The following is a 13,982-nucleotide window of genomic DNA, read 5'->3' as shown; positions in this document are numbered from 1 at the left end:
CAATGATTGAATGTCGTGTTCACTGTACATTTCTCAAGTAGGTACCTACTCGTATGTTCAGAAGGTGCCAATCTGAATTATTCAAAGTCAATTAACTTGCATCGAGTGAGTCTTTGCCTCGTACTTGGACTCTAAAGGACTCTAAAATGTCAATGACCTTCACGGTATGTTCACTATAATTGCTTCACATAATGATATGATAACTGTGATTAAGTTGTCATATTAATCACTAATTAATCTATTTTGGGGATCCATTGTCAACAGGATTATATATTGTACTGTACCTATTACGTATTAAATAATATTATGTAGGTACCTAAAGAACAAAATTAAATAATGTAACGTTGAAAACATATTTTTTTGGAAATGGCCTTTTGGTTGAGGAATCATAAGTCACTGAAAAATACGTTTACTAACTGTAGGAACGAGGAGGAGAAAGGAGGAAGGAGGAGGTAATGGTAGTGGGAACTATGCAGGTTATTCAAGGGAATAGGTTCCAGTTAATCCGTGTTTCGAAAGTAGTGATTCATTAGTCGTTACGGCTAGTTAGAAAGCCAGAAAGTCTGACTACCAGTCTTACCAGGGGTACCGGGTTATCCAGGAAAAGAGTTTCAGGAGGTCTGATAGGATATTCAGTCGCGCCGTGTAAAGTGAGTTTACGCAATTTACCCCATATCGTCGGATACCCTTTGCTTTCTTTTTCAAAATAAGTAATCGGAACTGCGATTAACTTGTGAGATAAAGAGCTTACAAATCAGTTTTTTATCAACGCGTGGTTTTGAGTTAATAATAAAACAATCTTTTTAAGGATATACCAGCTAAGGATTTAGATAACATTATAGGTAAGTTTAGGTGTAATCGCTTTTATTTTATTTTGAAGGATCGTTTCTGTAGAAGGATTGATCGAAAGATTTGGAGTGGACTAAGGTATCCACTCTAGTTTGATGACAAAGGTCTAAATAATATGGTGCGACTAAATTCTGTGACCAAACACAAACCCGAAAAATCTTTCTAAAAGAATCCAATTTGCCATCAAGCAGAAGTAAATTTGAAGGCGGGAATGCGATACGTCAGAGCGGCCGACCGTCAACACAACACGATTTGCGAAATTGAACGGAAGGGCTCGACGGCCCGACTATTTTGTTGGGTAATCTTTATAATGCCAACGAAGGGAGGCGATTTATATTGTACGTCCAATAAAATACTCACTTTGAAACTTTTTCGTATCGAATAAATCAACGAACAAGAGGAACGAATCGGGAATATAATGCCATTGTTGGGATGATACGGCATGACATTTCATTGATCGGAACTGTGATAATTGTAATCTGTAATACAATACTATGTGTTCAAATATAAACCTTTTAGATCATTATCAGGGTCCGATAAGATAGTGATCTTAGATCGATACGTAACACCGACGCAAACTGTTATTTTCACTTAGATTAATATCTACGACAATGCTACATTCCCAAGATAATGTACCTAGTAGTGTTACAGACGTAATCATAAAAGTGTTAATTGCAAATCATTCTTATCAGTTCACAATTGGCATTGTTCCTGTACTTTCCTACAAACAGATAATGGATTCATTCAATCAACATATTAGACGAGAAAACAGCAACAACCTACAAACACGTTGGTACTTCTATTTTTCTGTGCCGAATATATTTTTTACCTGGTGGAATAAAAAGTTACAAGATTAAAAGTCGAAAACTGATGCGTAAAATACAAAACGGCATTTTGCCAACGCAATGGACGGACGTAACATAAAATGTACTTCGACGGCAATGGATATTTATTTCTAATCTTAATAAAGTTACGTTATACCTCCTCGTAGAGTTAGGCTTAAACCTAGCACTCCTATCACAGAGATTAGAAATGATTTTGTGCAGCTTCAAAATTGTATGTGAAAAATCTATAGAAACTAAAATATTTTCGATTTTAGACGTTCAAATGTTTCAGTTTTGAAGTCTACAATATATACAAATATTCCACGTTGCATGCAATTTTCTATCAGTGCACATTAATATTCACTATGTAGTAGGTATAAATGGTACAACTTAAATACAGCCATTGTTACGTCACATTCATTAATTCCTATCATCACTACTTTACGAAATTCGCCAAACAAAACTACCTATTACATATCAAATGGTAGCTCTACGTGTTGCAACGGTTGTGAAAGACTTCGTACGTAATCGATGTTGATCATAGGTCCCCATTGGCTGTCGCTCAGTGTTGCAAACCGTATCCGATACTAGCAGTACTTTTTGTACGGATCTTCGATCGCAGTCAATGGATGTATTACTACTCTAATATCCGGCCCTTGATGATTTAACCAGTTGTTAAAACTGTTTACCTTGCAGTAAGTTCTGACAGTAGAATAGGCGTGACGACAAAGTTAAAAAGTAGTTATTCTAATATGAGTGATAGTCCGCCTTTTAGGTTACAAAAATATTTTGGACGCGTATTTTTTATTTCAATAAAACATTTTCAATAAAAATTCACTAAAATATAAGGTATTAAAGATTGGGAGTGGGAGTTTGTCAGTTTTAGGTACAACTTTTACATGAACATGACATGTAAAAGTTGTACCTAAAACTGACGTATCACAAAATAAAAACGTGTTGTATCTTCGTTTTTATATGTCTGTGAAAGAAAATTTAAAAATGCATATCCATTATTTTAGGGTTATCTAAAAGACAGATTAATTACTTTTGTTAATTTGTCATGTCTGTTTCTTATCGGTCAAACTTAATAATTTGAAGAAAGATCATCATGCACATGTATACCTAAGTTGCAATCGATAGAATACCTTTGTTTATTAACATGTATTATGTATATCATTGCCTGACTGTTATCTTATTGTTTGCTTAATCCTATTCCGGGGCTGCGGGTTGTTCGAAAGAGATACCGCGGCCCTGGTACATAAAAGGCCTATGACGGAACACGACGGTTTTTAGTCAGTAAGAGTCTGACACTCCCTCACCGCTGCTAACCCACAGCGGGAGGGGTCATTTGATGATTTTTAACGACGGAAAAAAAAAATCCTATTGTGAGATAATAATGATAGATAACAAATATTTATAAAATTCTATTTTCGTTTCAAAAGTGATTCATCTATCTTCAAATATTTACGACAAGGCCTTTTTGTTCTATTATAAAAAAATACTATTTACATCCAAACATAAAAAATCAATACAATAAACACTGTTTATATAATTAATCATTGTTTCATTTTCGAACATTCAACCTTCATCGTTGGAAATTCATGAAACTATCCATTTAGATTAAAAACCGTCCACTGACATGTAATTGGACTTTTTTGGGCCCGTTTCTATCTAGGGACATAAGAGATGTTATATAATTCAGGCTATCTGATTGAACGACGCCTGTCTGTCTCGTGGTCTGTCACTTGAGGGCACTCCTAGCTGCTCAGGCGGAGTATTTTAAAGTTCCGTTGTGACTCAAGAGCTATCAACGGACGCCGCTGTACCATTATGTTCAAAAACCCATCAGTGACAGACCTGATATTATTAGTATCAGCATAGGCATATATACTAACAAATTCTGAAAATGTATAGCACATGCTTATGTAAGTAGGAAAACCGGAGAAAAACATGTACCTAGGTACACACGCAATATTCTTAGCCTATTCATCTTGCCCTTATACCAATTTTATTAGGGGTCGGCGCAGAATTTTAACTTTATTCTCATTTATTATTTTTTTAAAATATTGAATACAAAAAATAGCTTTAACTTATTATTATGTCTGATAGTCTTCAAGTGACTGATTACTGTACCAATCTTGACCTCTAGAATACAGACATAGTTTTGGGGTCGCCGCCGATAATATATCTATGTGTAGATTTACTTTATCAAATAATTAACTTTAAAGTAATCAAAAGGACGTATTAGTTAGAAAATAACGCGTATTAAATGAGTAAACAGTAATTATATCGACGCAAAAAATCGATGCAGGTCGAGAGCAATTATTTGGTTCTTTATAAGGACATATCATCCGGTTTCTTGTTTGTAGAAATTGATATAGTACCAACTTATAATACAACATGTGTATTATAAAACTCGGCCATGTATTATAAATATTATTATTGATTTCAAAGTATAAACAAATTTTTTTTTTAGTTTATGTAGAGATAAAACATAAATGTTACCAGTTTTCCTTACTTACTCCATATCAGCCCCGGATCTAGGGGGGGGCAAGCCGGGGCCCATGCCCCGGGCGGCAAATTCAAGGGGCGGCAAAATCAGGCGGCTGCCAAATTCACACTTCACAGACCAATGGACTACTCATCATTTATTTAACTTTGACCACGGAATAAATAATAGCACAAGTAATTTCATGGCCATATCAACTTGACCGATACCCTGAACGCAGAGTGAGACATGCTGCACGGACATTTATTATTCACGGGGGGAAGTTTTAGCAAACTAAAACTGATTAAAATTATTTGCGATCATCTATGAGCCAGAAACGCTTATCGCATATTTATTTTTGTTTTAAATCCTACAACACAGATTACTTAATTTGATTAATAGTTACCTACAGGGCTGTCTTAACCTATGGTGCAAGGTGTGCGAATAACCCGGGCGCCTCGGTCTCAGGGGCGCCGCGGGACACCCCACCACCAGGAAATTTCAATGAAATTACACCCTTTTGATAAGGAACTTTCACATTGTATCATGATACCGACAAGCAAAGTTTCTAAAAAGTCGCCTTCGTTTTGTTTGATTATTTTCCACTTTTAACATCCACCAAGTGAAAAAATTCGCGCTCGCTACGCTCGCGGCTAAGTGACAATGTATCACAGTTTCTTTTTATTTGTACTTACATAATTCCCAGTTTAATTTGTGAGTCATCAAACAAATAATTTGAAAGTTCGCTGTTGCTTTACAATGTACTTAATCATGAGGTACTTTTGCGTCGTGGGCTCAAAAAATTTTGCGCTCGCTTCGCTCGCGCAATAGTATACATAGTTTGCCTTCGTAACTACATAAGTCGAATGTAGCAAAAAATATTTTTACGGAGTCCTTAAAAACAAAAAGTTTGCGCTTCCGACTGCTTGTTACTTTACACCGCTTTTTAAAACTTATTAACTTTTTGTGTCCCAAAATTGAAACAATTTTGCGCTCGCTTCGCTCGCGCAATAGTATACATAGTTTGCCTTCGTAACTACATAAGTCGAATGTAGCAAAAAATATTTTTACGGAGTCCTTAAAAACAAAAAGTTTGCGCTTCCGACTGCTTGTTACTTTACACCGCTTTTTAAAACTTATTAACTTTTTGTGTCCCAAAATTGAAAAAATTTGCTCGCTCGCTTCGCTCGCGCTACTATTTACAGTTGCATGAATCTCTTTCGACTTTCATAACGTAAACCTGGCCAACAGTTTGAGCCTACAATGATTTGGACACCTTTTTTTAGTCCTTTACCTACCAAAAAAGTGGCTTTCGTTCGAACGTTCTTATTTATATTCCTTGTAACTACTCTAAGTACTTTGATCAATATGTACTACTCAAAATCTTTCAATACATAGGTGGCGCTTGGGTGATGATTGCACCCAAGCGCTACATGAGCTAGAGACGGCCCTGCCTGCCTACATAATGATAGCTGAAATTAAATGGATGATAAAGGTGAATAAACATAAGTAAGTAGGCGGGGCGGCATTTTTCATTTTTTGCCCCGCCTAAAAAAAATTGAAGATCCGGGGCTGCTCCATATGATACCGAAATAAAATACAGGTTTGAACTTTATGCTCACGTGTGGCAAACTCCAAAAAGAATATTTCTTATTTTCAAATCATTTTGTAAAGAAATCAACTGAACTTTATTGAACTCGTTTTATTTGGCTCACGTTTTAGATTATTTTAATCATCGAGTACCTAGATAAATTAGGTAAGGTCTAGATTATTTTGTTATTTCGTCTAATCAAAATGTAGATAATATGGCCTCAGGGATCAGTGACATGAATTGTTGGCTTATATCAATACCAACATATTAATGATACAAACTTTCCAATTAAACAGTAACAAAATCAATACAGCCAATTATGTATTGAAAACTACCATAACGACGAGAGTTCATTATTCACTTCCATTTGTGCTTTTTGTTCGCACTCATTACACAATGGAAAACTTCATAAACAGTATAATATAATGTTTTTTTTAGATAGCCAATTCTATCTCACCCGTTACCAGATAAATGTACCTATATATTTCAGTACTCAAAGGATTGAATAAAACCACGACCACGAAGAAATGAATAAAACCACAAAACTTGTCCCATACTGTATTTGCGAGAAGAAAATAAATAATTAAAAGTTAACAAATAAATAAATAAATTAATAACCACTTAATTTGATACGTGTTAGGAAAAGGCGAGATTCCACCTATGTGCGCAACATATCTTTCTTCGACATTCGTTTGGCAGCTAGAAATAAAAAAATCTAAAATATTCACGAAAGTGCAAACTTTGTGCGCGAATAGATGCTATCTGTGGACTTGTGCGACGACGCGTTCACATTTTTTGTGCGCGAACAAATGTGCGCTCTTGGTGGGATCTTGCCATAATGTATACATTAAAACATTAAATAACTAGTTATAACTATGTGTAAAACACTAATAAAACAGAACAATTATTGAGCCGCATTATTTCTGATCGGACTAGTATCATAGAAATGCGAATTTAATTAGTACTTACAATATTTATTAATTTATCGAAAACTACGAGTATATATTCTATGAATTAATAATTAAATTTTAAACAAAACAGTTCCAATTTATACTAGCATTATTCTATATTTACAAACTAAATAGAATTAGTAACACATTGACCTGTATTTCGGTGGATTCAAATTATCTCACCGCGAGCGGCACCAATACATTTGATTTACATATATAATTTGTATTTGCAATATATTAGGAAAGACTTTTTTTCGAACAAAACGTAAAATACTAACAAGTTAAACAGGTTCAATTAATAGTAACTGTGAGCAAAAAAAAATGAACTCTTTCAATGTCAAACACAGAGAAAATTATTGTTCTTTCATTACAATACACCAGCCACCCACGTCCTACTTATTTACTGGTTCGCACGTTTTATTTACACTCATTCAATTATTGCAAATTGAATCATTCAATTAATTAATTGCTTGGTAATTGCCTAGTGTAGGGTTAGCTTACTTAGATATCATGTTCTATTGAAATAAAGCTAGAATCAGTTTTAACAGGTACTGGATATTATAAATATAATGTAATAGCAACCTTTATTTTTGAAATAGCTTAATGTTCTTCAAATGTTATACCGATTGGGCTTTTAGAACCATTTACAATAATGACCGATAAAATTATCAATAAAACTTTCAACATAAGTATATGATTCCTATTTAAATCACAGCATTTTTGTCTCACAAAAAAAAAAAACAAATTAAATATTAATACACATTTCAATTTCAGCGTGTATCTACTGCAAAAAATATACAGTCATAGTTGTAATATACCTGGGTACACAGAAATGATAATGAAAAACTTTGTTTTGGGCCAAAATATGACGGTCGGCAAACACTTAACTTCAAGTGACTATAGAGTAAAAACACAATGACTGTAATTTTAATGAGGATACACAGTAATTTATTTGTTTGGCCTGTGCATGAAAAAAGTATCTCGAGAGCAGAAGGTACAGTCGTGGAATAAAACGGAAAGTATTACATTTATTAAATGGCTATACTTTTTTTAGAATATTGCATTGAATATTACAGAAGCCAAAAGTCTGTCAGTCTGACCAAGGGTTATCGGGTTGCCCGGCATAGGCAGGCTACATGTGAAGCTATGGTACGCAAGTGCATCCGGATAGACTGGATGCCTCCCATGAATTATATATGGGTAATGGGTACCTACATCTCATGACAATGAGATGTAGACAATGATGAACTCATGATGAAAGAATTTTAAATTGGCTCTAGGCCAATTTAATTTTTCTAACCAAAAAATTGTTTAACATTTTTATTCCACGACTGTACCTACTTATTTATAAAGTTTACATAAACAGAGTATTGCAATACAAAAACATACAAACACTGACATAATTGAATGCCAATGTAGATGTATCTTTAAGATGAAGTTTATAGAAAGGAATATTTTGAATAGGCGACATTACGCAACATATAACTATGCTATTGACTATTGGCGCTACATCGAGCTACCCAACACTTTATAAAAAGCACGTGACTTTAGAACGCCCTATTGGTTCACGCCACAAATTGAATCAATTTCGTGTGTGCGTCAGAAAGGTATGTACGTTACGCACTACCTATATACATATGAACGCGTGCTGCATAGTCTTTTTTTACCGAAAAAGATACAAGTTAAAGTAAAAAAAGTTTTATCGCACCATCATAGACACTTTCTATACATCGCAATAAAGTGTACAGAGGTCATTGAACTGCCATAACATGTTATAACACATTGAGTAGGTAGGTAATAGATTGGTCACATACGTAACCTGTCTTGAAGCGTTATAAGATCGGTGCAGATAATGTGTGCGAGTCCGGTACCTGCCTTTTCCTTATTTTTGAGGTCATTGGCGCGTTTGCACACCGATGTAAACATACAAATGGTGCCCAGAAATGTAAGCCTAAACCCAATACACGCATTGAATTTTTAATTTAAGACTGCTTGTTATCGAAATTCGCCAAAAGGTAATAAAACTTAACGCATAAACCCAAATATATGTTTTAACATATATATGTTTTAACATATATTTGCTACGAAATATTTCCGCAGTGTTACGTTTCAATCCAATAGGTTTTGTATAGTTTTGACACTAAAGGCATTTAAGCCACAAGGAAAAGCCAACTAACTACTTAATTGCATGGTTTCAAGTATTCTTAATTAAAATTTTGCTGAACCTAACACTCAGTGTTTAATAAGCCAACTGGATATTTACCTCATCACACGGAAACCGGCAAAAAATTGAGTTCACATACAAACTGTTCTAGAGTCCGTAAAAACCCAGTCATGACGGATTATAATTATTCATGAAGTATTATGTACATAATTATATAGTTATACATAGATAAACTTATCAAATACAAGAGTATTATATTTCAAAGCGACTAACTATAGCGATTATTATATCATTAAATCTTAATAACAATTATACAATCATTAGTTTACGAATCTTTTGTTGTCAAGAAAGATTGCAGTATTATCAGAATCACATACCCATTTTACTTAAATTTAACTCACTATGGACGCAAATAAGCAACGCACGAAAGTTCCACTTTAGTCGTTGATGAACTTTATTCACCTTGGCGTTTCCTTAAAAAGATGTTCTTATAAATGATAACTGCGAATACACTCCCAACGAATGGTCCAATCCAGTATATCCACTGATGGGCCCAGACACTGGTCCAGACTGCGGGCGCCAGAGTCCTGGCCGGGTTCATGCTCGCGCCAGTCAACGGACCTCCAACAAGCGAGAGCCCAACGATCGTCAAACCAAACTTTATCGGAGCACTATCTTGTTTGCTCGCGTTCACTGGGTCCCAAACACCACAGTTTACGAAAGTGAGCGTCGCCGTCAGAAACACTTCAATAAACAGTGACTGAAGGTCATTCAAACCTGCGTAAGGTATCGATACACACACGCTCGATGCTGCCAAATCCATTGGAGACAGTGCCATCAATATTCCATATCCCAAAACAGCCCCGATACATTCAACTGCTACGTATATTGCTCCAACTGTAATAGGAACACTTCCCCAAATAACTGCTGCTAAAGTTATCGCCGGGTTCATGTAGGCTCCAGATATGTGTCCAAAAATCTGAATATTTAACATGACTACGAACCCAAATCCAAATGGCGGGTATATCGCAGTGTTGATTCCTTCGATAGGCAAGCATGTCATGCAACCGAATAGTACCAGCAGCATGGTGGAAAGTAACTCTGATATGATTCCTCGCCATGAAGTGCACCACCAGGATTTAACGGAGCATTTTGCGGGCTGATCATCTTGCGTGATTTTGAGTTCCGTCACTAACTGCGGGACCGGCGGCACAGTCATTTCAACTGATCACTGACGTCCGTTTTCACAAAATAAATTGCAATATTTAGCTCAACAACACTTCATAACAATACAGTCAATTTTCTAGTTGTAAATGCACATCGTATAATTTTGCCGGGTCAATTATTTCACTTCAAGTTTGTGGTGTTTGTCGGCCGGCGAACACGACTGTTTTGCGTCAGACTCGAGGTGAAAATATATAGATATCTCCCAGCGCACAGTCACACGGATAAAATGATATTAATGCAGATAGAGCGACCGTTATCTATTGTTTTCAGCCCTACAATAAAACACCCGATTATTATTTATTATCGCGTTTCGTGAATTTAATGGCTGTGAATTTGAGCATTCGGATTAATGTAAGTGGAAATCGCTATCTATGTGCTCATCGTTTCTTTTGTTTTTGTTTGTTCACTAATGTGTGTTATTTTGTTTATGCAATCATTAAATATCAAATTAAAAATGTATGACGGTTTTGAAACGCTTTTAGGAATCTTATAATTTTTATCATTAATTGTAGTTCAAAGTCCATACGTAACTATGGAATTATAATTTCTGCTTGAGCAACCACTCACGAAACACGTTCGTTTTTAAGATTGTAAACATTACTACCGTTAATAGTAAGTGATAGACTCTAGTATTATTTAAAATCTAGTAATTTCTCATAATGTCCAATCAAGTTCTTAGTGTATGTGACATGCGTATGCGTACCTATGCGTAACATGTATTATCCTTTTCCCTATTGTTTTTATATATAATGGTTTGTAAACAATATGTTTACTTATCGTTAGTATGCATGTATAATTGGAATTTGTATTGTTACCGCTATAGACATATTCATACTATTGATAATTACCTAATGCAAGCACACATATTTCAAATAAGTAACATTAGCGTTAATCCATTTTCTTTGCAGTAAAAGTTACTCCTAAAGAAACCAACAACAAGAATATTTCGTTTTTTTTTTCTCTACAAAATATAGAAATAAAATCAGTAAGTGGATAATAATATTTATTAATTAACAACAATCAAATCTAAAAGTTATATTACAAAGACTTTTTTTCACTTGTCTCAAACCTTATCGGGAGTCTGTACCAGCAGTTTCTTTAAAAGGACGTATTTGTATATCACTGCCGCCAAAGCACCTCCCAAAAGAGGTCCAAGCCAGTAAACCCAGTGCCGAACCCACTGCACGCTCCATATCGCAGGACCCAAGCTCCTCGCAGGGTTCATGCTGGCACCAGTCAGCGGCCCAGATATAAAAATAAGTCCCAGAATCGTAACACCAAGCTTCAGTGCAGTGCTATCTTGCTTTTTCTCATTTACTGGATCCCACACACTCAAACAGACAAAGCACAAGGCTGCCGTAATAAAAATCTCAATTCCTAATGCTTGGAACATCGACATCCCGAATATTGGCCTCGTAACACATACTCCTGCGTTCAACAAATCGATTGGTGACAGCAGGACTAGGATCCCATAACCAACTATTGATCCCGCACATTGCGCTACTACATAAGCACCTGCCAAATCAATGGGTGTACTGCCCCAGATGACTGATGCTAAAGTCACTGATGGATTCATGTGTGCTCCAGATATGTGGCCGAATATTTGGACATTGAACATGACTGCACTGCCGAATCCAAAGGCTGGGTATATGCTGGCATCGCTGCCCGGGGCCGGCACACACGACATACAACCGAGTAATATAAGGAGGAAGGTGGAAATAAATTCCGCCAGGATTTTTCGCCAATGTGTTCTGCACCAAAAGGATATATCGGCGCACATGGCTTCTCGATGAATTTCTCTCAGCCTCTGCAATAAGCTAGCTGTTGGAGGTACTGTCATAGCAAATTATACTAAATTTGTCATCATGGCATAAATCTGAAGATGCCTTCCCAATCTTTTATATAAAATTGCTACAAATTTTGCCTTCATCTGAAATAGAAACGTAAAAATTAATATCCTACAATATTGACACATTTGAGTTATCATAAAATAATTGACAATATCAAAAAGAACGGCTGGAAATGGAAGTATAGAAATCATGTAGGTACCCAGTAGTTTTGTACCAAGTACCCATCTTAATACGTCAAGAATATTATAAACTCTTTTGTTATCTAAACAAATCCTTGAAGATATGAAATGCCGTATTATTTTGGAGATAGCTACCGGTGCAATATCCACCACACCCATAAGACTTACTTAAGACGTTATCTTTACCGATGCAACTAAAAATAAGGAAAGAAAAACAAAACACTTATATTGTAACCATCCATTATTTGTTGTTATGGTGTTTAGAATATTTATGCCTAAAGCTTTACCCCAAAGACGTATTGGATGATTGTACGTAAATGTTTTTCCTTTTAAGGTATTTGAAATATGAGCATTTTCACACAAATGGCAGCGCTAAGAAGCTATGGTTTGTGCTATGGGAAATTTTAGACACGTATGGTGGCTTTTAAATATCAGAACTGAACTGAACTGAAGTAAAGATATAATGCAAGAATTGGTAGGCTATGAAACACACTCATGTTAGGTATGTAAATCGTGTTAATCTATGATCTTGTGAACACATAGCTGTTGGAACTTTTCAAACGTACGGTAGATCAGCAGTAGTTTATAGCAGTACCTATAAACAGGCCTAAATTGAACATAAAATTAGCATTTGACAATAAATACCTATGTAATAATTATGTACAGGAATGCTCCACTCGTACATCAAATATTGCTTTCTAAAGTAACTTCTTGTGGAACAATTACACAATGATTGTAAAGCAATATCTTCTTATTATTGATTAGCACGATATTTTCACCATTTATGAACACTTGTTTTCATATTATGATACAATCAAATCATTTTCAATGAAAAGGTGTCAAGTTATGTCAGTTTGCCCGTTGAACTAGTAGGTACAGTAGGTATATCAAAAATGTTCACAATACAATGAAAAAGTTTGTATTTCAAAATGCATACTACCTCATTGGTTTTCAAACCCTTCTGAGAAAAAAAATAAGTTGATCTAAATAATAATAATTAGATGTAGTTTCCCTAGTCAATCTTTTTATTATGGGAACTCTTTATTATGAGAAAGTCTGTATGAGAGAATATGGTCTATTTATGTATATTTTCCCTGTTTACTTCAGAAGTTTTTAAACATGGATGTCATCTTTACAGCTCGCAGCCACGTGAAATAAAACATTGTTTCTATTATATAGTTACTTTATTATCTACATATACTAACCTGGATTTTATGGAGTTTCTTGACGATTCATCTCTATAGGGACTACTTTTTTGTCCCATGGTGTAACGCCTTAAGAGCCTACTTTAAGTAAATACATTATTTAATCCAACAAAGACTCTTATCACTTTCTCGGTATTCTAAAGATGTCGTGCAATCATTGAAGCACAGAGTTTCAACTTAGCATCGTTACTTTCATATTTCGAGGACTCGGAAAGTGCTCAGTTGTCTGTTTTTCTCTAGTTCAAAATGACTTTGCCCTTGTTGAGTAGGGCTCAACAAGATAGGTACATACTTCCAGTAATAATCTACCATAGTCTACTTCATACATATACAATGTTTGTGATGTCAGACTAAATGGCACAGGCCCCAGCTATAAAAAGAAACGTACCAAATTATTTTTCTTCGAATCAATTTATTCTTCGGCATAGACAGATGCTTAAAAATGTTACCAACTTCTAAGTTTCCTCAAATAATTCCCGTAAAGGGCAGTGTCCCTTGTGACATCGTCTACAAACAAGACCGCCATACATATTTATTAGGAAAGATGGGCCAAAGCTCGTGGAAATCATAAAAATATAAACTGTAACACATAACCGACCAATCGCACAGAAACTGGGATGTTTACTCTATTTATGAACTTCCTTGAAATAAAAAT

At 35.2% G+C, this 13,982-nt stretch overlaps 2 protein-coding genes across 2 annotated transcripts; both read right to left on the bottom strand.

Annotated features, from left to right (window-relative positions):
• Window positions 1-6,297: 6,297 nt before the first annotated feature.
• On the bottom strand, window positions 6,298-10,269 carry LOC124631999 (aquaporin-like). Its single transcript, XM_047166650.1, has one exon. It carries the CDS (start codon window positions 10,083-10,085, stop codon window positions 9,321-9,323), a length of 765 nt encoding a protein of 254 aa, XP_047022606.1. The 5' UTR covers window positions 10,086-10,269; the 3' UTR covers window positions 6,298-9,320.
• An 887-nt stretch (window positions 10,270-11,156) lies between these two features.
• LOC124631976 (aquaporin-like) lies at window positions 11,157-11,933 on the bottom strand. Its single transcript, XM_047166629.1, has one exon. It carries the CDS (start codon window positions 11,931-11,933, stop codon window positions 11,157-11,159), a length of 777 nt encoding a protein of 258 aa, XP_047022585.1.
• Between the last annotated feature and the right edge of the window lie 2,049 nt (window positions 11,934-13,982).

Source organism: Helicoverpa zea, chromosome 7, assembly GCF_022581195.2.
Source record: "Helicoverpa zea isolate HzStark_Cry1AcR chromosome 7, ilHelZeax1.1, whole genome shotgun sequence".
In the NCBI taxonomy this organism is placed as follows: domain Eukaryota; kingdom Metazoa; phylum Arthropoda; class Insecta; order Lepidoptera; family Noctuidae; genus Helicoverpa; species Helicoverpa zea.
Note: the sequence above shows the minus strand (reverse complement) of the source record. Positions and strands in the feature narration are given on the sequence as shown.